At 34.5% G+C, this 20,156-nt stretch overlaps 4 protein-coding genes across 7 annotated transcripts; all 4 read left to right on the plus strand.

Moving 5' to 3' along the window:
- Nucleotides 1-1,199: 1,199 nt before the first annotated feature.
- Nucleotides 1,200-4,321, plus strand: LOC131667674 (chymotrypsin B-like). The gene is made up of 4 exons (XM_058941267.1): nucleotides 1,200-1,301; nucleotides 1,407-1,726; nucleotides 3,589-3,840; nucleotides 3,929-4,321. The coding sequence occupies exons 1-4, from the start codon at nucleotides 1,256-1,258 to the stop codon at nucleotides 4,121-4,123; spliced, it is 813 nt and encodes a 270-aa protein (XP_058797250.1). The 5' UTR covers nucleotides 1,200-1,255; the 3' UTR covers nucleotides 4,124-4,321.
- Nucleotides 4,322-4,409: 88 nt separating this feature from the next.
- On the plus strand, nucleotides 4,410-5,809 carry LOC131667675 (atrial natriuretic peptide-converting enzyme-like). The gene is made up of 4 exons (XM_058941269.1): nucleotides 4,410-4,511; nucleotides 4,617-4,933; nucleotides 5,036-5,287; nucleotides 5,376-5,809. The coding sequence occupies exons 1-4, from the start codon at nucleotides 4,466-4,468 to the stop codon at nucleotides 5,568-5,570; spliced, it is 810 nt and encodes a 269-aa protein (XP_058797252.1). The 5' UTR covers nucleotides 4,410-4,465; the 3' UTR covers nucleotides 5,571-5,809.
- Nucleotides 5,810-13,548: 7,739 nt separating this feature from the next.
- Nucleotides 13,549-14,919, plus strand: LOC131667658 (azurocidin-like). 2 transcript variants are annotated; one of them, XM_058941234.1, is made up of 4 exons: nucleotides 13,549-13,682; nucleotides 13,836-14,155; nucleotides 14,258-14,509; nucleotides 14,598-14,919. In XM_058941234.1, exons 2-4 carry the CDS (start codon nucleotides 13,904-13,906, stop codon nucleotides 14,790-14,792), a joined length of 699 nt encoding a protein of 232 aa, XP_058797217.1. In that variant the 5' UTR covers nucleotides 13,549-13,682; nucleotides 13,836-13,903; the 3' UTR covers nucleotides 14,793-14,919. The 2 variants fall into 2 exon arrangements, with proteins under 2 accessions (XP_058797217.1, XP_058797216.1); XM_058941233.1 differs by having other exon boundaries at nucleotides 13,650-13,730.
- Nucleotides 14,920-15,038: 119 nt separating this feature from the next.
- On the plus strand, nucleotides 15,039-19,028 carry LOC131667659 (azurocidin-like). 3 transcript variants are annotated; one of them, XM_058941238.1, is made up of 6 exons: nucleotides 15,039-15,180; nucleotides 15,287-15,606; nucleotides 17,465-17,714; nucleotides 18,001-18,320; nucleotides 18,423-18,674; nucleotides 18,763-19,028. In XM_058941238.1, exons 4-6 carry the CDS (start codon nucleotides 18,069-18,071, stop codon nucleotides 18,955-18,957), a joined length of 699 nt encoding a protein of 232 aa, XP_058797221.1. In that variant the 5' UTR covers nucleotides 15,039-15,180; nucleotides 15,287-15,606; nucleotides 17,465-17,714; nucleotides 18,001-18,068; the 3' UTR covers nucleotides 18,958-19,028. The 3 variants fall into 3 exon arrangements, with proteins under 3 accessions (XP_058797221.1, XP_058797220.1, XP_058797218.1); XM_058941237.1 differs by lacking the exons at nucleotides 15,039-15,180; nucleotides 15,287-15,606; nucleotides 17,465-17,714 and adding an exon at nucleotides 17,749-17,895 and having other exon boundaries at nucleotides 18,001-18,162; nucleotides 18,235-18,320; XM_058941235.1 differs by lacking the exons at nucleotides 15,039-15,180; nucleotides 15,287-15,606; nucleotides 17,465-17,714 and adding an exon at nucleotides 17,749-17,895.
- Nucleotides 19,029-20,156: the final 1,128 nt, after the last annotated feature.

The following is a 20,156-nucleotide window of genomic DNA, read 5'->3' on the forward strand; positions in this document are numbered from 1 at the left end:
GCTACTAAAACTATAGACTGGCGTAATGCAGATAAATTAATGTAATTATCAAGTATATATTCTAAGAAAGTATTTTCCAGACTTTTTTATATTGAAATAATGTTGCACCAACTTTTATCAGTAACCTATACATCACTTTATTTGTAATGATATTACTTCAGCTGAACTCGACTTATTATTACACTACCACAAATACATTGAACGATACTTATTCGCTATATCGTTTCAAACAAATGCTCATAAATGTACAGTTATTTCCAAGTACAAGACTGATTTACAAAATTATAATGATGTATAAAGTTTATCTGATGTTATCTGGAGTCACTAGTAATTTTTTAAAAAGAATTGATAAAAAGGGATTAATTTATAAAACAGATCATTTCAAGTTACGATCGTACCACCTGAAAAACTATTTCCATTTCTTTCCGACCACATCACTTACTTTACCAAACTCATTGAAAAAATTATGTTTGCGCCGGGGACAATGAGGTGCTAACTAGCGCTAATAGATCATTCCTCTCGATGCTTCGACGTGTCGTATCGATGCCGTTGCAGCTACCGCACTGCGTTAAAGTGTTGCTTTCGTGATAATATTGTTTTGAAACAAGTTTAAAACTGCAACGTTTTGCTTCTTTATTTTTGCTTGAACGTAAACTATTGTTTGTCGTAGTTTGCCTCAAAAAGCCATCATAATTTTTTTATATAAATCAGAAAAAAGAGAATATATGAATTTTACAATGATTATTATAAATTTGCTTAAGTCAGATAGTGACTTTGAGGTTTGGGTCACTTTCGATTTAGATTCAGAGGAACTTTCAATTATATACTGCTCGGTGAATATTGACGATATGAAATATTGGCAAGTAAAAATCAAAAGTCTTGCGTGATACTGAACACATATAAATACTTTCTATTTTGGAGCTTATGTGTTAAGGTAGGTTCATAAAAGCAAGTAAAAACATGGTAGTAATAATGATGAAAGTTCCTTGAGTTGAAGTTGAACTTGACAAAAGTTGTACTTTGCAGTTTATAAATTTAAATATATTTATCAAATTAAATAAAAATACTCATAGTTGTATCAGTACAGGCATGTGCAGTAAATAAGTTATAAGATAATAACGTGAGCGCTAAAAAGCTGGAAACGATGAGTTGTCTATAAAATAGAGTTGAAAAATTTTTCGTAAAGTTGTTTTACTTGTTGAGCACTTGAGAATAGAAATTGAATACAGATTTATTCAACTAATTATATTCGGATATGTACCAAACAGTTTATTTTTACATTATTCAACAGTTATTATTATGTAATTACAACTATTATTTTTTTCACCTCCACAATATTAAACCACGATACTTTAGTGTATATAAAAGTATATATTTGTGATGTATGTATATTATGGTTTTTACAGTTACCGCGAGGGTAGAGCCATTAAGCGGTCAAGAAATCGTAGCAGCTAATGATCTAGAATTTCCATTCATGGCATCTATTCAAGATAACAATGGATACCATTTATGTTCAGGAGTACTTATTGCGCACCTCCTCGTTATAACAGTTAAGCATTGCCTAGAAAATAAAATACTAGGGAATATCCGAATTGCATTTGGGATGACCGATTTGCAACAAACTTTTCAAATGTGTAAAATATCCGGATATTACACCTACGATGATTGGGCTGCTAGACTACATCTGTCGGAAGGAAGTGATACAGAGAATATTGCTATGGTAAAGGTGAGTTCAACACAGTACTAAATTATACTTCAACTATAATTAAACCACTATTTGTTAAGTTTATCAACTTACAATTACGTACATAAGTTAGATCCCACCCTGTAATAATTTCTGCGTAAAATTCAAAGTTTTCTAGCTCCGTCTATGATAGACGTAGAAAATCTCGCGGGGATCATTTTAAAGAATAAAGCAATACTTTTCATATTCCGTTGGTATTTTATTTAAAAATCGAGTTTTTTACATTGACAAATTTGAACTATTTTTTTATTTTTTCATTTTTTACCCCTCCATAAAATCATCTTCTACTTTTGAATGAGTTTTTTTTAACAAGGTGGAATAGATGCGCATTTATCGTCTCTTTAAAATGAACGGGACAGGATTCATTTTTATCGTGCCAACAAAAAGTTATTTTCATTTTTGTTGAAAAAATCATTTCTTTTCAAATTTGCTTATCTTAGAACATATGCACTAAAGAAGAAAAAATACAAAGAGAAAAAAATGTTGGCTTTTGCGTGTAGAATAAATGTTTACTAACAAAAATTAAGTTTTGAAAAAGATTTTTTTTCATTTTTTACCAGATTTTTTTCTATAAACTTTTTTTAATTAAAGTAGTCAAGTTACTGATGAAAAAAATATCAATATTTAATTATATTTAGAAGATTTGTTCCAAAAAATTCACAACCAAGCAAACTGTTTCCACAATTTTTTAATGTATAAGAATATATTGAAATATACACTGATTTTAACTGGATTTCAACTTTATTACATATTCAAAACTAAAGATGGCACATTTTTATAACAAAATAATTAAGTCACATGTATCGCAATATTATGACGTAGGCGTTTGTAAGTTTCTGATAAAACTGTTAGAAGTAAGATTAGAGTAATTGGAGTACTGAACTTTTATGTTTTTGTACTTCATATGACATCCAGAATAAACGTTTGTCTACACTCGTGCGTGATACTAATGTAATTAAAATTATATATTGTAATCTGATAGTTAATCACTTTCGAACAGTGTTTCAATATTGTGATAGATATTTTTTTTATTTGTGATAAAATATATTTTTAAAATTATGGAATTATTTTGTTATGAAAATGTACAATCTGTAGTTTTGAATATATAATAAAGTTTAAATCCAGTTAAAATTATGTTATATTTTAATATATATTCTTATACGTTAAAAAATTGTGATAGAAATTTGCTTGGTTATTTATGTTTTGAAGCAAATATCCTAAATATAATTAAATAGTGATGTTTTTTTCATCAGTAACTTGACTATTTTTATTAAAAAAAATTTATAGAAAAAATCTAGTAAAAAAGTTAAAAAAATTTTTTTTGCAGAATTCAATTTTTGTTAGTAAATACTTATTCTACATAAAAAAGTCAACATTTTTTCTTTATGAATTTTTTTTTCACAGTGCATATGTTCGAAGATAATCAAACCTAAGAAAAGTGATATTTTTCACAAAAATGAACGTAATGTTTTATTAGCTCGATAAAAATTAGATCCTACCTGACTCATATTAAAGAGGAGATACATGCGCATTTATTCTTTCTAATTGAAAAAATATTTATTTACTCGTTTAAAAATTAGAAGGTGATTTTATCGAGGGGTAAAAACTGAAATGTAAAAAAATGGTTCAGTTTTTGTTAATGTAAAAAACGCGATTTTAAATTAGAAAAACAAAAGGAATTTGAAAAGCATTACTTTTTTCTTTAAAATGAACTACTGCGAGTTTTTCTATGTCCATTAGAGACGGAGCAAAAAATTTTGAGTTTTGGGTAATTTTAGTACAAGTTGGGAATTAATTTATGCACACAACTATATATTTTGCTTGCTACTTCACGTATGTTCCAGTTAGTACGACAACCTCTCACTGCGGTCCCCGTTCATTTGAGCAAATTCAATAAACAACAAGTTCAAGGAAAAACGGCGATGATTTTAGGATGGACTCGACTTCAAAATGCCGAACCATTAACAAAAGGAATCGTAAATATTTTAAAGGATGAAGACTGTTCAAAGATGATGAGTCGAATAACTAATAAAAATTTTTATATTAGTTCAAAAACAATATGTACCTTTGCCGAACCTTATGTTTTATTAGAGATCGTAAATACATTTTTTTCAATCGTGTAACCAAACATATCAAGTAATGATTTCATCTCCAATGATAAAGTGGTAACTTGATTTTTTACAGGGAGATATTGGAGGACCATTGTTAGATCAAGATGGAGGCCTTTTGGGTATTAATTTTTACAGTGGTCCGGGAAGTTCTTTTTCTTGGGGGAATTTCACCGACGACTTTATACAAAAATATCAAGTGAATCATCATTGTGATCTCACTCATTCTAACATGCGACGTTTTGTTAGAGATATATCGATTAATTATTAAACACTAATGTTTTCTGCAAAAACGCTTTTATAAGCCGAGTGTCACGATGTTTATCAATAAAAGTTGATTGTATGAAGTTAATATGTGACGGTTTGCGTACTTTAACAAATCTTTATTAGTTAAACAATATATTTAACAACTTAAATAAAAATATTCATATTTGTATCAGTACAGGCATGTGCAGTAAAGAAGTCATAAGATAATAACGTGAGCGCTAAAATGCTGGAAACGATAAGTTGTCTATAAAATAGAGTTGAAAAATTTTTCGTAAAGTAGTTTTACTTGTTGAGCACTTGAGAATAGAAATTGAATACAGATTTATTCAACTAATTATTTTTCGATATGTACCAAACAATTTATTTTTACATTATTCAACAGTTATTATTATGTAATTACAACTATTATTTTTTTCACCTCCACAATATTAAACCACGATACTTTAGTGTATATAAAAGTATATATTTGTGATGTATGTATATTATGGTTTTTACAGTTACCGCGAGGGTAGAGCCATTAAGCGGTCAAGAAATCGTAGCAGCTAATAATCTAGATATTTCTTTCATGGCATCTATTCAAAATACCACTGGATACCACATCTGTTCAGGAGTACTTGTCACGTTCCAATATGTTTTGACAATTTTGAATTGCCTACAAGGTAAACCTGTAAATTATTTTCGAATTGCATTTGGAATGACCGATTTACAACACCTTCTACCGTGTGGAATAAACGCATGGTACAGCTACTATACGTGGGCTGCTGGACAAAATTTGTCGGATATAAGGGATGAGAATGATATTGCTCTGATAAAAGTAAGTTTAATACAGCACTAAATCGCAGTTAAACTATGAATAAACCATTATTTGTTTAGTTTTTCGACATATATTTTGCTTGTTGCTTCCTGTGTGTTACAGTTATCAATCGAACCTATGAATGGTGTCCCCATTCGTTTAACCCAATGGAATAAGCAACAACTCCAAGGAAAAACGGCGATGATTTTAGGATGGACTCGACTTCAAAATTCTGATCAACTGACAAAAGGAATCGTAAATATTTTGAAGGATGAAGACTGTTCAAAGATGATGAATCGAATAACTAATAGAAATCATACTATAAGTTCAAAAATAATATGTACTTTTGCTGAACCTTATGTTTTATTAGAGAAAGTAAATACATTTTTTTTAATGGTGTAACCAAACATATCAAGTAATGATTTCATCTTCAATGATAAAGTGGTAACTTGATTTTTTACAGAGAGATGTTGGAGGACCATTGTTAGATCAAGATGGAAACCTGTTGGGTATTAATTTATACAGTGGTCCGAGAAGTTATCTTTCTTGGGGCGATTTCACCAACGACTTCATACAAAAATATCAAGTGAATCATCATTCTGCCCTCACTTATCTAAACTTTCAACGTTTTATTAGACACATATCGATGCATTACTAAACAATAATGTTTTCTGTAAAAACGCTCTTATAAGCCGAGTGTCACGATGTTTAGCAATAAAAGTTGATTATATGAAGTGAATATGTGACGGCTCGCGTACTTTAACAGATCTTTATTTGTTGAACAAACTGTTTTTGATCGAAAGTATTATTGAACTTATTGAAAAAGATCAATCAATGTGTCAATGATCAATGAAGAAAAGTATGAAAAACCTGACCGAAGGAAAGTTGGATACAATATTTTTCCTCTTATTCAAAAGAGAGATGTTTAATACTTATTGTATAATAAGTTAATACCACTGAAATTCACTTAAGTTGTCAACCTCAACAATTATTCAACTAGGTCGTTTTACGGTACGTCACATAATCCATTTATGCCTAAGACACGCAGACTTGTAATTTTTTTTAGCATTATATCCTCTTGAGCACTCGTAAAACGGGAGCTCTTCGTAATAACACGAAGCGAGTGAAATAATCCATCGTAAATGAACAACGAGCAAGGCGCGCAAAACGTTGACGAGTATATCTACGTTTAATATCCTGCAATGTGCATTTTTTTTAAAGGAAGTCTGCCTCAGAGGCTTTGGTTATCCAAGCATAGCTATTTTCTACAATATTCGTTTGTATGTGTAAGTGGATATATATACACAGACGAGTCGCTGGATAATACTCTCGATAACTGTGAGCGCAAAGATAAATCTTCGGCACTCTTTCTCTCTCTCTCTCTCTCTCTCTCTCTCGAACAACAAAGGCGATACCAATGGACGATATGCGGTTGCACGCGCGTGCGCGAACAGCCGCATATCTGCCTTTATTTTCCTACCTTATCTGGTTCGAGGGAGTGCTGAGGACGCGCGAGACAGAGCCAAGCCTCGTGCGAGCGAGTGCGTTAAGGATATCCGAGAAAGCACACAATGCTTTCGCGCGACTGATACGTCAATGTGTATTCAGCTTTAGGCTTTTCTCTTGGCTACATTTATTTTCCACCTCTGCACAGGACGAACGTACGATACGCATTGATATTTTGTTTATTTTGCATGATGTGAATGCGAGATAAGCTTCGGTTTTCAAGGCTGATATAATGTCTGCTCGAAAAAGCCTTCCATAACAAGCAAGTCAGTCTGCGCAATGTTCCTGTTTTCCATCCTATATTTGCATCGGTAATAACTTTACGGTGTACTCTTACTTTACTTTTTGTTCAAACTCAGCTCAACGCAATTTGTGACTCATGATTTCTGTAAATTTCTCAATAAATAGCGCTCGATTGTGCCTTCTCAGCTCAATCAACCTCACCTTCAAAGAAATACCTCTGGACAAACTGCGTGTTGACGGTGAAATTCCATGAAGACAATTTTCTCTCTCTTCGAGCTGGACAAAGTCACCGCACGAAGACAAGACAAGCATAATAAGTGTTTTGCGGGTAACGTACGCATGCGCCAAAAGAACACCTAAGCAATATAATGGGTTCGCGCGCGCCCGAGAGAGCGAAAGAGAGAGAGAGAGAGCGAGAGAGAGAGAGAAGTGCAGGCCGGAAACGCGTGATAGGCTCGTCGTTCGCCCTCGCGAGCAAGCGAGTGAGAGAGATAGCGGGTTTTAGAGCTTTTGCCTCCGGACTCGCGCGGAAAGAACCGGATCGACTTGTTCATTCGCTATCGCGGCTATATATGTATATAATAATAACAACCGTGTGTGTTCCTTTTTTTGTATCGCCGCGCCTTTATAATCCTACGCGCGCGTATAGAAGCGACCTTGGGTTGTGCTGCTATGGTAGTTTGAAATTTCATTTAATTGATGCCCGTAATTTTTTTTTCTGGTGCTCGTTAATCTCTCTCGTGAGTAATTTTTAATTGCGTATGCGAATCTCTACGGCTCACTTTTTTTTGTGCAGCCGTAGAATCGAGTAACTGTAGCCGAGATTTTTTCTACCTTCTTTAAAGCTAAAGGAGATTAGCTTGTACGTAGAGGAGAAAATGAAGAATTGTAAATGATGAATCAAGCTGACGCTTTGTAAGTAGTTAATGAGTGGGAGATGATGTAACGCTTTTCTGAAAGCGTGAACGATGTATTATGAAGCTGCCTTGATTAAAAAATTTTCGTTACAATCTTCTACGCACAATGCATTTTTACAAATCGGGGCATCCATATACAATTGAATGGCGATTGTTTATTATATTTCTTCGCGATGGGGAAATTTAACTTGCAATAAAAGCAAAGCAAATGATGTACGTATTTGAAGCCTTTTACCGTATGGGTAAAAGTTATTTCTTCAGTGACACATTAGTCGATTAATTTTATCGGCAAATGTATAAAAGAAATGAAATAACTGCTTAGAATGCATTCTAAAGCGCTCGGAAAGAAAAAGCTTTGTCATAAATTCAAAATGAATTGTGAACGGCCATTAAGGGCTTTTAAAGCTTACGCAGATCGAACGTACACGACTTCTCTATTAACTTAAGAAGCGAAGGAAAGACGAGAAGAAGAAAAATAAGATAAATCCATCCCCGGCCGAATACGTCAGCGACTAATGCGCATCCATCGAGAGGTAAAATAAAAGCAAGACACACACGTGCGTACTCGAGGCTGCCAAACTTGCTTTTCCAAAGCTCAGAGCGCATTAGACATCAAGAAACGAAAACACTCAGGGATAAAGATTGTCGATATGTGGCGAGAAGACAAGAGGAATATCGTAAGCCGCAGCAGGCAGGAAAACCAGGCGCTGTATAAGCCTTGAAACCGAAAAAAAAAGCGAAGGAGAAGAAGAAATCGTCGCGCCTCGGATGACGAAGTGGCGGCCGATCGGAAACGGGGATAAAGCGCTGCATTCAGCACTCAGGCGCCGAAATGCTCGCGTCATCCCTTCGTCTGTGTGCGCGTGCGTTCGTGTGCCCGTGTCTCTCTGTGTGCGACAGCGCGAACCCGGTTGCAATCCAAGGCAGCATATATGCCTTCCTTTTCTCTACATTATGCATGAGCGCTCTCTTGGTCGACGATCGTCGATCGTTAAAATCCAGGCGCGCTTGCATTGAGGAACCGCGACAGCGGGCAAGAAAGATTGCATTTTTATTCCCTCCAGATTGAAATTGGATGCTCAACAGAGCTTCATTTTCTTTGTTTATATCAATATTAAAAATCGTTTTTGCTTTTTCTTTTTTTTGCTGCAAACTGGATTTCGAGACAAAGAATTAAGAAAACGTATCATTGAAATATATAAATGATGCAAATAATGAGAAACTACCTTACAAACCAGTCATTAATGTCGCCACCGCTCTGAGCATTCCTTCCTTAAAAAGTACGTAAAACAGTATGGGGGAACCGAGAAAGTAAAGATAATCGCCACTGCGGAGTCTTGGATGTTCGTTTGGAAAGACACAATCTAGCATCTGAGTGCACGCAGAGAGTTTTTGGAAAGCTGTCCCATTCAAAACACAAACAGCGCTTCCATCTCAAAGCGATTATCGCCAAAGAGGAGCACAAATTGCCATTACTTCGATTGCAATCACACGTTTGGAAATTGAGTCATTCGTTGTAGTGAAAAATTGTATTCCGACTGTTATTCAGTTTGGCACGTAGATCCTATGAATTAGTATAACATTGTTACTTTCGTTCATCATTTGTGGAAGTAAGTTATTGACGAGTGAAATTTCCAGACATTATTACAGTCCCTTAATTGACTCATGCAAGCAAGATCGATTTGTCCGATCTCGCGAGATATTTATATTTGAGAATTTTCAAAATAAAGCGAATAGAAAATCGTCAACAGCAACGCATAAAGGTCCTTCGCCCCAGCTGTATAGCATCGGCGACCGGAGAGTATTGGTAGGGAGGATAGGAAAAAGATACGACGAGAAAAGAAGAAGAGAGCATCTTTTGAAAAAAAAAACCGGTTGAATTATAATACGGAGCATCTGAGGGCGCATGCGCGCTGAGTTAAACTCTCTCTTCATGTATATTACATTGTATGTGTGTTCGGAGATACGATCCTCCACCTACCTCCTATGCGCGTGTGTGTACAAATATACATGTATGTGCGAGGAGAGAGTTTATCGCCCCATCGACCTGCAGTAGTAAAAAAGGAGAGCGAAGCACTATACACATACATACACACACGCGCGTGCGCGCGCGCACGCGTGTGTGGATATGGCTGCGATCAAGCGTGAAAACCTCTTCGTGCGTGCGGTTGACTTTTACGCACGTATGCACTTTTCAAGCCGAGAGGCTCGCGCGTCCGATGAATTTTAAAATAAAGCTGCTGTGTGTGTATCCCTTATTCGATTTCCGTTCGCGCAGCCTAAAGGAGAGGTGACGAGAGGAATTTTGTTTAATATTTGCATCTTCTTTTTTGGTCTTTGTCAACAGAAGGAAGGATTGCTGCTGCACACTTCTTGCATTTTAATGACTTTTACTGTTGGTTTATTTGATGTACGATTATTGCTGTAAGTTATGTTTGAGTTTTATGATAGCTTGCAGTAATTCATCGTTATGTTATATTCGATTAGTTTCACAGCAATTTTTAATGTAGCAGTATCATATACCGTTTGATCTGATTTAGTTTAATTAAAGTAGCCAACTTAAAAAGTATCAAATCGAGCTTTCGATAACAAAAATTGTTGACCCACAATACGAAAATATACAAGATGAGAGTTTCTTCGGGAAAAAACACATCTACAGGAAAAAGGGGGAGTATAAAATAATTGGGCTAAAACATGTCATAGCCGAAGAAATATAGCCAAACCCGAAAATCCAGTATATATCCACACCTCTACTCGAGGCGGCATTGCGCAAAAAGCCAAAGACTGCACTGTAGAGAGCGGTTGCTCGTCGTCGTCGTTGTGGTCTCCTTTTCGCTCTGCGATGCGTATCTAAACGGTCGAGAGATTTACGGCGACACAAGGACTTGATGCGCAAGCGAAACGAGACGAAAAAACGAGCTAGCGAAGAAAAAAAGCAACAACCCCGCTGCTCATAACTCCAGCTTCTGTGTATGTGTGTACGTATGCGTGTGCGCGTGTGTGTGTGTGTGGGTGCGCGCGCGCGTAAAATCTCGAAGCGACATCGTGGGCGTGCGCGCGCCGAGTGACCATTGTTACGCGCGGGGTGAGAAGCCGAGCAAAAAAAGGCAAATCCATTGTACGTAGATACGACGAGTTGCACCGCGAGAGCTCAACCCCCATTGTTTATGCTAAGCACTCTCTCGCAAAGGATCAAATTTATGCAGGCGATCGTTTCGACGGCGACTTGTTTTATTTCGCCAAGCGTTATTATTATTTGTCTCGATCCTTTCTTCTTCTTCTTCTTCCTCTTCTTCTTCTTCTTCGTCTTCTTCTTCTTCTTGTTCGGGCACGTCAAAGGGGATAGATTGTTCATATTATTTTTCGTCTCCATACATTGCGCAAGAATAAATAACGAGTTTGCTTAGATCTTTTGGGAAACATGGAGCAGACTTTTTATACTTAACAATCACTTTTCCGTGCGAATTCTTTTTCACAAAAATTTGATGATGTTTTTCTTAACCTGCATTTTTCAAAGTGTTTCTAAGAGTTAAAAGAAATGGTGCAACCCCATTAGATAAGCGCGACATTTACATACAAAACTGCTTATCGGAATGGCAAATACGATTATACAGAATGGGTGAAAAAAAGAAATCCGTACCACATGCACGTAGCTTATCGTGATCACCATGAGAGAGAGATAGAGAGAGAGAGAGAGAGAGAGAAAACGGCCTAAATCGCGGGCGTTTCCTATTTGGTCTGCATATCGTGCAGTCAATGCACTCGCGAAAGGCGTGTACCACTCTTAGATTTTATATACGAGTATATGGATGTGCGAGCTCGCTACACGTTTTCTCTCCACGTATACGCTTGTTGAATGTAGGTAGTGGTTCGCGATATCAGCTATAGCGGGCATCGTCGTTGCGACGTGATAAATCCAATGTTACAGTGGCGAGCAACCAGATTGCCCTCTCGCAGGGCAATACCGGTCGATTGTTCCATTCGTTTGATTGGTCTTTTCGCAAATATGCGTCGCAAGGTCTGTGCTTTATATTCATGATCGACTGAGTAGCTTTATTAACCAATAATTCGTGGAACTTTTATAAGATTTGCGATTCAGCGCCAACGCTGTATATAGATGACTTTGTTGCAAATAAAATTTTGCTGATTTTTCTCCTACGCCTTTAAATGAAAACAGTTCAACTTTCAAAATCCACGAAAGCGAATGAAAAGTTGGTAGTGATCGTGATACAGTACGTCGTGATATCCGTTACTTTTAAACACTCCTAGTCTCATGAGACCAACGTAAATTTACACTCACGAGAATTGCTTTCGTGACAGAATATATATGCTTCGCTTGAGGCATGCCGAAACATTCTTCAGAGAATGCTTATAATTTGTTTACGAAAAATAAAGTTGGTCGCTTCTAATATTGCTTTTTTGCACAGCCAACTCTTGTGGAATATACCAGCAAATGCTCTGCTTGAACGTACGCGAAACTATATTTTCTTACGCACATAGTTTTTTTTTATGAAACAAACTTGGTTGGTATAAACGTGCGTTCACCATCACATACTCGTGTTTCTGTTAAGCTCGACAGATATTTCTTTCAAACTAAACAGCTTAAAGCGCGATATGGATTTTCCGAGAATTATATGACGTGATTTGAGACGTCTATTTACATGCACATCACGTTCTGGAAACTTAAATTGACTTGTAATCATTTTACGCAAGAAGCACTGTACTTTGCACATTCTTTTCGTTTCACTTTGTCGACCTTCAATTGACAAATATTTTAAATGAAGTGTTGTAGCTTCGTAGCTTCTTATGTAGACGAGATGTAAAATATAAACCGTTGTGCAAGTAAAAAAAATCATAAAATCGAAACTGACTTCGAAATTATATGCTCTTAATATTATTTTCCAGTATTTCCGCTAAAAACATATTTGCCTTGCGTCACAGCATGCAATAAGACATTGACGACTACACTCTTTTCTCCTTTTTGCGAGTGTAACAAAAAAAATCGCTGAGGAAAAGCCATTAAATGTTACACAAAAAGAGTAAATCCAGTGCAAGAGTCAACAAAAAAATGGCACGCAACAAAAATAGAGAAAAACAAAAAACCAACATCCGAGCGGGCTTATTTGCCGAAGCATCTATTCATCGCGAAGCGAGAGAGCGATAAAAGATTTCTCGCAGGTAAACGTAAAAAGGTCTCTACGACCACTTCGCTCAACCACAAAAGAATAAAAATCAACTAACAAAAATCCAGCCCCTCGGTCTTATCTAAAATTACATAAGCTAAGTCGGCGAGGTCAAAGGCTTCTAGACATACCTGTTGCGCAGAGGATCGTGAGGCGCTAACTAGCGCTAATAGATCAATCCTCTCAATGCTTCCACGTGTCGTATCTATGCCGTTGCAGCTACCGCGCTGCGTTAAAGTGTTGCTTTCGTGATAATTTGTCGGCGAAGCACAAGTTTTAAACTGCAACGATTTGCGTCTTTATTTTTGCTTTAATGTAAACTATTGTTTCACGTAGTTTGCCTTAAAAAGCCATCATAATTTTATTATATAAATCAGAAAAAAAAAGAGAATATATGGGTTTTACAATGATTATTATAAATTTGCTTAAGTCAGAAAGTGACTTTGAGGTTTGGGTCACTTTCGATTTAGATTCAGAGGAACTTTCAATTATATACTGCTCGGTGAATATTGACGATATAAAATATTGGCAAGTAAAAATCAAAAGTCTTGTGTGATACTAAACACATATAAATACTTTCTATTTTGGAGCTTATGTATTAAGGTAGGTTCATAAAAGCAAGTAAAAACATGGTAGTAATAATGATGAAAGTTCTTTGAATTGAAGTTGAACTTGACAAAAGTTGTACTTTGTAGTTCATAGATTTAAATATATTTACAACTTAAATAAAAATATTCATATTTGTATCAGTACAGGCATGTGCAGTAAAGAAGTCATAAGATAATAACGTGAGTGCTAAAAAGCTGGAAACGATAAATTGTCTATAAAATAGAGTTGAAACAATTTTCGTAAAGTTGTTTTACTTGTTGAGCACTTGAGAATAGAAATTGAATACAGATTTATTCAACTAATTATATTTCGGTATGTACAAAACAGTTTATTTTTACATTATTCAACAGTTATTATTATGTAATTACAACTATTATTTTTTTCACCTCCACAATATTCAACCACGATACTTTAGTGTATATAAAAGTATATATTTGTGATGTATGTATATTATGGTTTTTACAGTTACCGCGAGGGTAGAGCCATTAAGCGGTCAAAAAATCGTAGAAGCTAATGATCAAGAATTTCCTTTCATGGCATCAATTCAAAATATCAGTGGACACCACATCTGTTCAGGAGTACTTGTCGCGGACCATTACGTTTTAACAATTATGAGTTGCCTACAAGGTAGAAATGTATCTCAAACTCGAATTGTATTTCGAATGGCCGATTTACAACAATCTTTTGCATTGTATCGAGTACGCGGATGGTACAGCTACGATACGTGGGCTGCTAGACAAAATTTGCCGGATATAAGGGGTGAGAATGATATTGCTATGATAAAAGTAAGTTTAATACAGCACTAAATTACAGTTAAACTATGAATAAACTATTTTTTGTTTAGTTTTTCGACTTATATTTTGCTTGTTGCTTCATGTGTGTTACAGTTATCAAGGAGACCTATAAACGTGGCCCCCGTTCGTATGAGCAAATTCAATAAACAACAAGTTCAAGGAAAAACGGCGATGATTTTAGGATGGACTCGACTTCAAAATGCCGAACCATTAACAAAAGGAATCGTAAATATTTTAAAGGATGAAGACTGTTCAAAGATGATGAGTCGAATAACTAATAGAAATCATAATATTAGTTCAAAAATAATATGTACTTTTGCCGAACCTTATGTTTTATTAGAGAAAGTAAATACATTTTTTTTAATGGTGTAACCAAACATATCAAGTAATGATTTCATCTTCAATGATAAAGTGGTAACTTGATTTTTTACAGGGAGATATTGGAGGACCATTGTTAGATCAAGATGGAGACCTTTTGGGTATTAATTTACACAGTTGTCCGAGAAGTTATCTTTCTTGGGGCGATTTCACCAACGACTTCATACAAAAATATCAAGTGAATCATCATTCTGCCCTCACTTATATTAACTTTCAACGTTTTATTAGACACATATCGATGTATTACTAAACAATAATGTTTTCTGTAAAAACGCTCTTATAAGCCGAGTGTCACGATGTTTAGCAATAAAAGTTGATTGTATGAAGTTAATATGTGACGGCTCGTGTACTTTAACAAATCTTTATTTGTTGAACAATATATTTATGAATTTAAATAAAAATATTCATATTCGTATCAGTACAGGCACGTGCAGTAAATAAGTTATAAGATAATAACATGAGCGCTAAAAAGCTTAAAACGATAAGTTGTCTATAAAATAGAGTTGAAAAATTTTTCGTAAAGTTGTTTTACTTGTTGAGCACTTGAGAATAGAAATTGAATACAGATTTATTCAACTAATTATATTCGGATATGTACCAAACAGTTTATTTTTACATTATTCAACAGTTATTATTATGTAATTACAACTATTATTTTTTTCACCTACGTAATATTGAACCACGAAACCTTAGTGTATATGAAAGTATATACTTGTTATGTATATATATATTATGGTTTTACAGTTACCGCGAAGGTAGAGCCATTATGCGGGCAGAAAATCGTAGAAGCTAATGATCTAGAATTTCTATTCATGGCATCTATTCAAAATACCAGTGGACACCACTTCTGTTCAGGAGTACTTATTACGCACTGTCTCATTATAACAGTTAAGCATTGTCTAGAAAATGAAATACTAGGGAATATTCGAATTGGATTTGGGATGACCGATTTGCAACAAACTTTTCGAAGGTGTAAAATAGCCGGATATTACGTCTACGATGGTTGGGCTGCTAGACTACAGCTGTCGGAAGGAAGTGATAAGGAGGATACTGCTATCATAAAAGTGAGTTCAACACAGTACTAAATTATACTTAAACTATAATTAAACCACTATTTGTTAAGCTTCACAACTTACAATTACGTACATAAGTTAGATCCCACCCTGTAATAAATTCTGCGTAAAATTCAAAGTTTTCTAGCTCCGTCTATGATAGACGTAGAAAAACTAGCAGGGATCCTTTTAAAGAATAAAGCAATACTTTTCATATTCCGTTAGTATTTTATTTAAAAATCGCGTTTTTTACATTGAAAAAATTGAACCATTTTTTTATTTTTTCATTGTTTACCCTTCGATAAAAGCATCTTCTAACTTTTGAACGAGTTTTTTTCAACAAGATGGAATAGATGCGCATTTATCTTCTCTTTAAAATAAACTGGACAAGATCCATTTTTATCGTGCCAATAAAACGTTATGTTCATTTTTGTTGAAAAAATTGTTTCTTTTACAATTTGCTTATCTTCGAACATATGCACTATGGAAAAAAAACTGCAACGAGAAAAAAATGCTTTTGCGTGTAGAATAAGTATTGACTAACACAAATTAAGTTTTAAAAAGATTTTTTTTCAATTTTACCAGATTTTTTCTATAAACTTTTTTTAATTAAAATAGTCAAGTTACCGATGAAAAAAACATGAATATTTAATTATATTTAGAAGATTTTTTCCAAAAAATTCACAACCAAGCAAACTGTTTCCACAATTTTTTAATGTATAAGAATATATTGAAATATACACTGATTTTAACTGGATTTCAACTTTATTACATATTCAAAACTAAAGATCGCACATTTTTATAACAAAATAATTAAGTCACATGTATCGCAATATTATGACGTAGGCGTTTGTAAGTTTCTGATAAAACTGTTAGAAGTAAGATTGGAGTAATTGGAGTACTGAACTTTTATGTTTTCGTACTTCATATGACATCCAGAATAAACGTTTGTCTACACTCGTGCATGATACTAATGTAATTAAAATTATATATTGTAATCTGATAGTTAATCACTTTCGAACAGTGTTTCAATATTGTGGTAGATATTTTTTTATTTGTGATAAAATATATTTTAAAAATTATGGAATTATTTTGTTATGAAAATGTACAATCTGTAGTTTTGAATATATAACAAAGTTCAAATCCAGTTAAAATTAGTGTATATTTTAATATATTCTTATACGTTAAAAAATTGTGATAGAAATTAGAAATTTGCTTGGTTATGAATGTTTTGAAGCAAATCTCCTAAATATAATTAAATAGTGATGTACTTGTGATCAGTAACTTGACTATTTTAATTAAAAAAAGTTTATAGAAAAAAATTTGGTAAAAAATGAAAAAAAAAATCTTTTTCAAAACTGATTTTTTGTTAGTAAATATTTATTCTACCTGAAAAAGTCAACATTTTTTCTTTTTGGAGTTTTTTTTCACAGTACATATGTTCTAAGATAATCAACCCTAAGAAAAGTGATTTTTTTCACAAAAATGAACGTAATATTTTATTAGTTCGATACAAATGAATCCTACCTCGCTCGTTTTAAAGAGGAGATAAATCCGCATTTATTCCACCTAATTAAAAAAAAATAATTTACTCGTTCAAAAGTTAGAAGGTGATTTTATCGAGGGGTAAAAAATTAAAAGTAAAAAAATGGTTTAGTTTTTTTCTAATGTAAAATACGCGATTTTAAATTAAAAAACAAACGGAATTTGAAAAATATTATTTTTTCTTTAAAATGAACTACTGCGAGTTTTTCTATGTCCATTATAGACGAAGCTAGAAAATTTAGAATTTTGGGTATTTTAGTACAAGTTGGGAACTAACGTATCCACACAACTGTATATTTTGCTTGCTGCTTCACGTATGTTGCAGTTATCATATCAATCTCTCATTGCGGACCACGTTCGTTTGAGCAAATTCAATAAACAACAACTCGAAGGAAAAATGGCGATGATTTTAGGATGGACTCGAAAAACGCTCTTATAAGCCGAGTGTCACGACGTTTAGCAATAAAAGTTAATTATATGAAATTAATACGTGACGGCTCGCTTACTTTAACAAATCTTTATTTGTTGAAGTATGACTACAGGCATGCGCAGTAAATAAGTCATAAGATAATAACGTGAGTGCTAAAAAGCTGGAAACGATAAATTGTCTATAAAATAGAGTTGAAACAATTTTCGTAAAGTTGTTTTACTTGTTGAGCACTTGAGAATAGAAATTGAATACAGATTTATTCAACTAATTATATTTCGATATGTACAAAACAGTTTATTTTTACATTATTCAACAGTTATTATTATGTAATTACAACTATTATTTTTTTCACCTCCACAATATTCAACCACGATACTTTAGTGTATATAAAAGTATATATTTGTGATGTATGTATATTATGGTTTTTACAGTTACCGCGAGGGTAGAGCCATTAAGCGGTCAAAAAATCGTAGAAGCTAATGATCAAGAATTTCCTTTCATGGCATCAATTCAAAATATCAGTGGACACCACATCTGTTCAGGAGTACTTGTCGCGGACCATTACGTTTTAACAATTATGAGTTGCCTACAAGGTAGAAATGTATCTCAAACTCGAATTGTATTTCGAATGGCCGATTTACAACAATCTTTTGCATTGTATCGAGTACGCGGATGGTACAGCTACGATACGTGGGCTGCTAGACAAAATTTGCCGGATATAAGGGGTGAGAATGATATTGCTATGATAAAAGTAAGTTTAATACAGCACTAAATTACAGTTAAACTATGAATAAACTATTTTTTGTTTAGTTTTTCGACTTATATTTTGCTTGTTGCTTCATGTGTGTTACAGTTATCAAGGAGACCTATAAACGTGGCCCCCGTTCGTATGAGCAAATTCAATAAACAACAAGTTCAAGGAAAAACGGCGATGATTTTAGGATGGACTCGACTTCAAAATGCCGAACCATTAACAAAAGGAATCGTAAATATTTTAAAGGATGAAGACTGTTCAAAGATGATGAGTCGAATAACTAATAGAAATCATAATATTAGTTCAAAAATAATATGTACCTTTGCCGAACCTTATGTTTTATTAGAGAACGTAAATAAATTTTTTTCAATCGTGTAACGAAACATATCAAGTAATGATTTCATCTTCAATGATAAAGTGGTAACTTGATTTTTTACAGAGAGATATTGGAGGACCATTGTTAGATCAAGATGGAGAGCTTTTGGGTATTAATTTACACAGTTGTCCGAGAAGTTATCTTTCTTGGGGCGATTTCACCAACGACTTCATACAAAAATATCAAGTGAATCATCATTCTGCCGTCATTTATCTTAACTTTCAACGTTTTATTAGACACATATCGATGTATTACTAAACAATAATGTTTTCTGTAAAAACGCTCTTATAAGTCGAGTGTCACGATGTTTAGCAATAAAAGTTGATTATATGAAGTTAATATGTGACGGCTCGTGTACTTTAAAAAATCTTTAGTTTTTGAAGAAAATGTTTTTGACCGAAATTATTATTGAATAATGAGAAACTGGCAGTAGTTATTTCTAGATTTAAAAGATCATATGCAAGAATGCAGAAGTCGCGCATTGTGCTAGCTAAAATTCGATTGACGTCTGACAATTTGGATTAAGCATTTTAGCATGCGCTAATGCTAATTTGGTCAGCTAACAAAACAAATGACTTTGGAATCTTCTTGACTCCCGGAAGAAATTAACGGCTTCGTAGTATGCATTTAGATCGTATTAAAGGGGGCGCAATCATTTTCTGATCCACGTTACAAGCACCAATCCGAATGACACGCATCAAACGTAATCTTAACTGACGTTCGCTCGGAACACAAATAATCTTCTCTGCGAGTCCGCAGCCGTAAGAACGCGTAAAAACAGCTCGCTTAAGCGAAAAGGAAGAAAAGCTTACAAGCTAAGAAGGCAAGTGTTGCGTTTCAAAAGGAAATAGAAAGATCGCTTTTTGCGCGATCGAGCTACCGTTGTGCGCGTATGTGCCCGCTAACGATAAATAAATTTCGCATGTTGCAAGGTAACATAATCTTGTATATTCCATGGCAAGAGAGGGGTCAGAGCAGAACATGGAGTAACCGGAGCTGTCCCTCTCATTCTCGTGGCCGACTAATTTCTGAAATTCAATCAACTGCACGCTGTTGCCGCTTCAGCTTGCCTAACCATTTTTTTCCTCTTATTATTTTTATTTGTCAATCTCTTTCCTCGTAACTGTACCACCACTGGTCGTTTCGCTCTTTTTCCAAGGCATTGAAGGCCGTCACATCAGAGTCCTTCGCCGGGAGGTCGCGCGCTTTTGCGCCGCTAAGAGACTGACGCGCTACGTCAGGCTGCCACACAAAAGCAAACCCTCTATTTTATTTCGACCCTTTATTGAGAGAGTTGAGAGAGCGGGGTTATTTTTTTTCCTTTGCTTTCTGTTGGAGAAACCGAATACTTACGGAACGAGAAGTCGACGGACAATGCCTCTTTTCAAACGACTCCTGTTGGAATGCTAAATACTTGACGCGAGCGTGTAATTCATCGTTACGCCTGATTGCGAGTT

This window comes from Phymastichus coffea, unplaced genomic scaffold (assembly GCF_024137745.1).
Source record: "Phymastichus coffea isolate CEN01 unplaced genomic scaffold, Cenicafe_Pcof_1.1 PCOF00069, whole genome shotgun sequence".
Lineage (NCBI taxonomy): Eukaryota > Metazoa > Arthropoda > Insecta > Hymenoptera > Eulophidae > Phymastichus > Phymastichus coffea.

What these genes read in the sequence shown, in the direction of transcription:
- LOC131667674 (XM_058941267.1), top strand. Translation starts at nt 1,256, where the DNA reads ATGTACCAAACAGTTTATTTTTACATTATTCAACAGTTATTATTAT. An exon ending in TATTCAACAGTTATTATTAT is followed by an intron (nt 1,302 to 1,406) that starts GTAATTACAACT and finishes TGGTTTTTACAG; the next exon opens with TTACCGCGAGGGTAGAGCCA. An exon ending in AGAATATTGCTATGGTAAAG is followed by an intron (nt 1,727 to 3,588) that starts GTGAGTTCAACA and finishes CGTATGTTCCAG; the next exon opens with TTAGTACGACAACCTCTCAC.
- LOC131667675 (XM_058941269.1), top strand. Translation starts at nt 4,466, where the DNA reads ATGTACCAAACAATTTATTTTTACATTATTCAACAGTTATTATTAT. An exon ending in TATTCAACAGTTATTATTAT is followed by an intron (nt 4,512 to 4,616) that starts GTAATTACAACT and finishes TGGTTTTTACAG; the next exon opens with TTACCGCGAGGGTAGAGCCA. An exon ending in CTTATGTTTTATTAGAGAAA is followed by an intron (nt 5,288 to 5,375) that starts GTAAATACATTT and finishes GATTTTTTACAG; the next exon opens with AGAGATGTTGGAGGACCATT.
- LOC131667658 (XM_058941233.1), top strand. Translation starts at nt 13,685, where the DNA reads ATGTACAAAACAGTTTATTTTTACATTATTCAACAGTTATTATTAT. An exon ending in TATTCAACAGTTATTATTAT is followed by an intron (nt 13,731 to 13,835) that starts GTAATTACAACT and finishes TGGTTTTTACAG; the next exon opens with TTACCGCGAGGGTAGAGCCA. An exon ending in CTTATGTTTTATTAGAGAAA is followed by an intron (nt 14,510 to 14,597) that starts GTAAATACATTT and finishes GATTTTTTACAG; the next exon opens with GGAGATATTGGAGGACCATT.
- LOC131667659 (XM_058941235.1), top strand. Translation starts at nt 17,850, where the DNA reads ATGTACAAAACAGTTTATTTTTACATTATTCAACAGTTATTATTAT. An exon ending in TATTCAACAGTTATTATTAT is followed by an intron (nt 17,896 to 18,000) that starts GTAATTACAACT and finishes TGGTTTTTACAG; the next exon opens with TTACCGCGAGGGTAGAGCCA. An exon ending in ATGATATTGCTATGATAAAA is followed by an intron (nt 18,321 to 18,422) that starts GTAAGTTTAATA and finishes TGTGTGTTACAG; the next exon opens with TTATCAAGGAGACCTATAAA.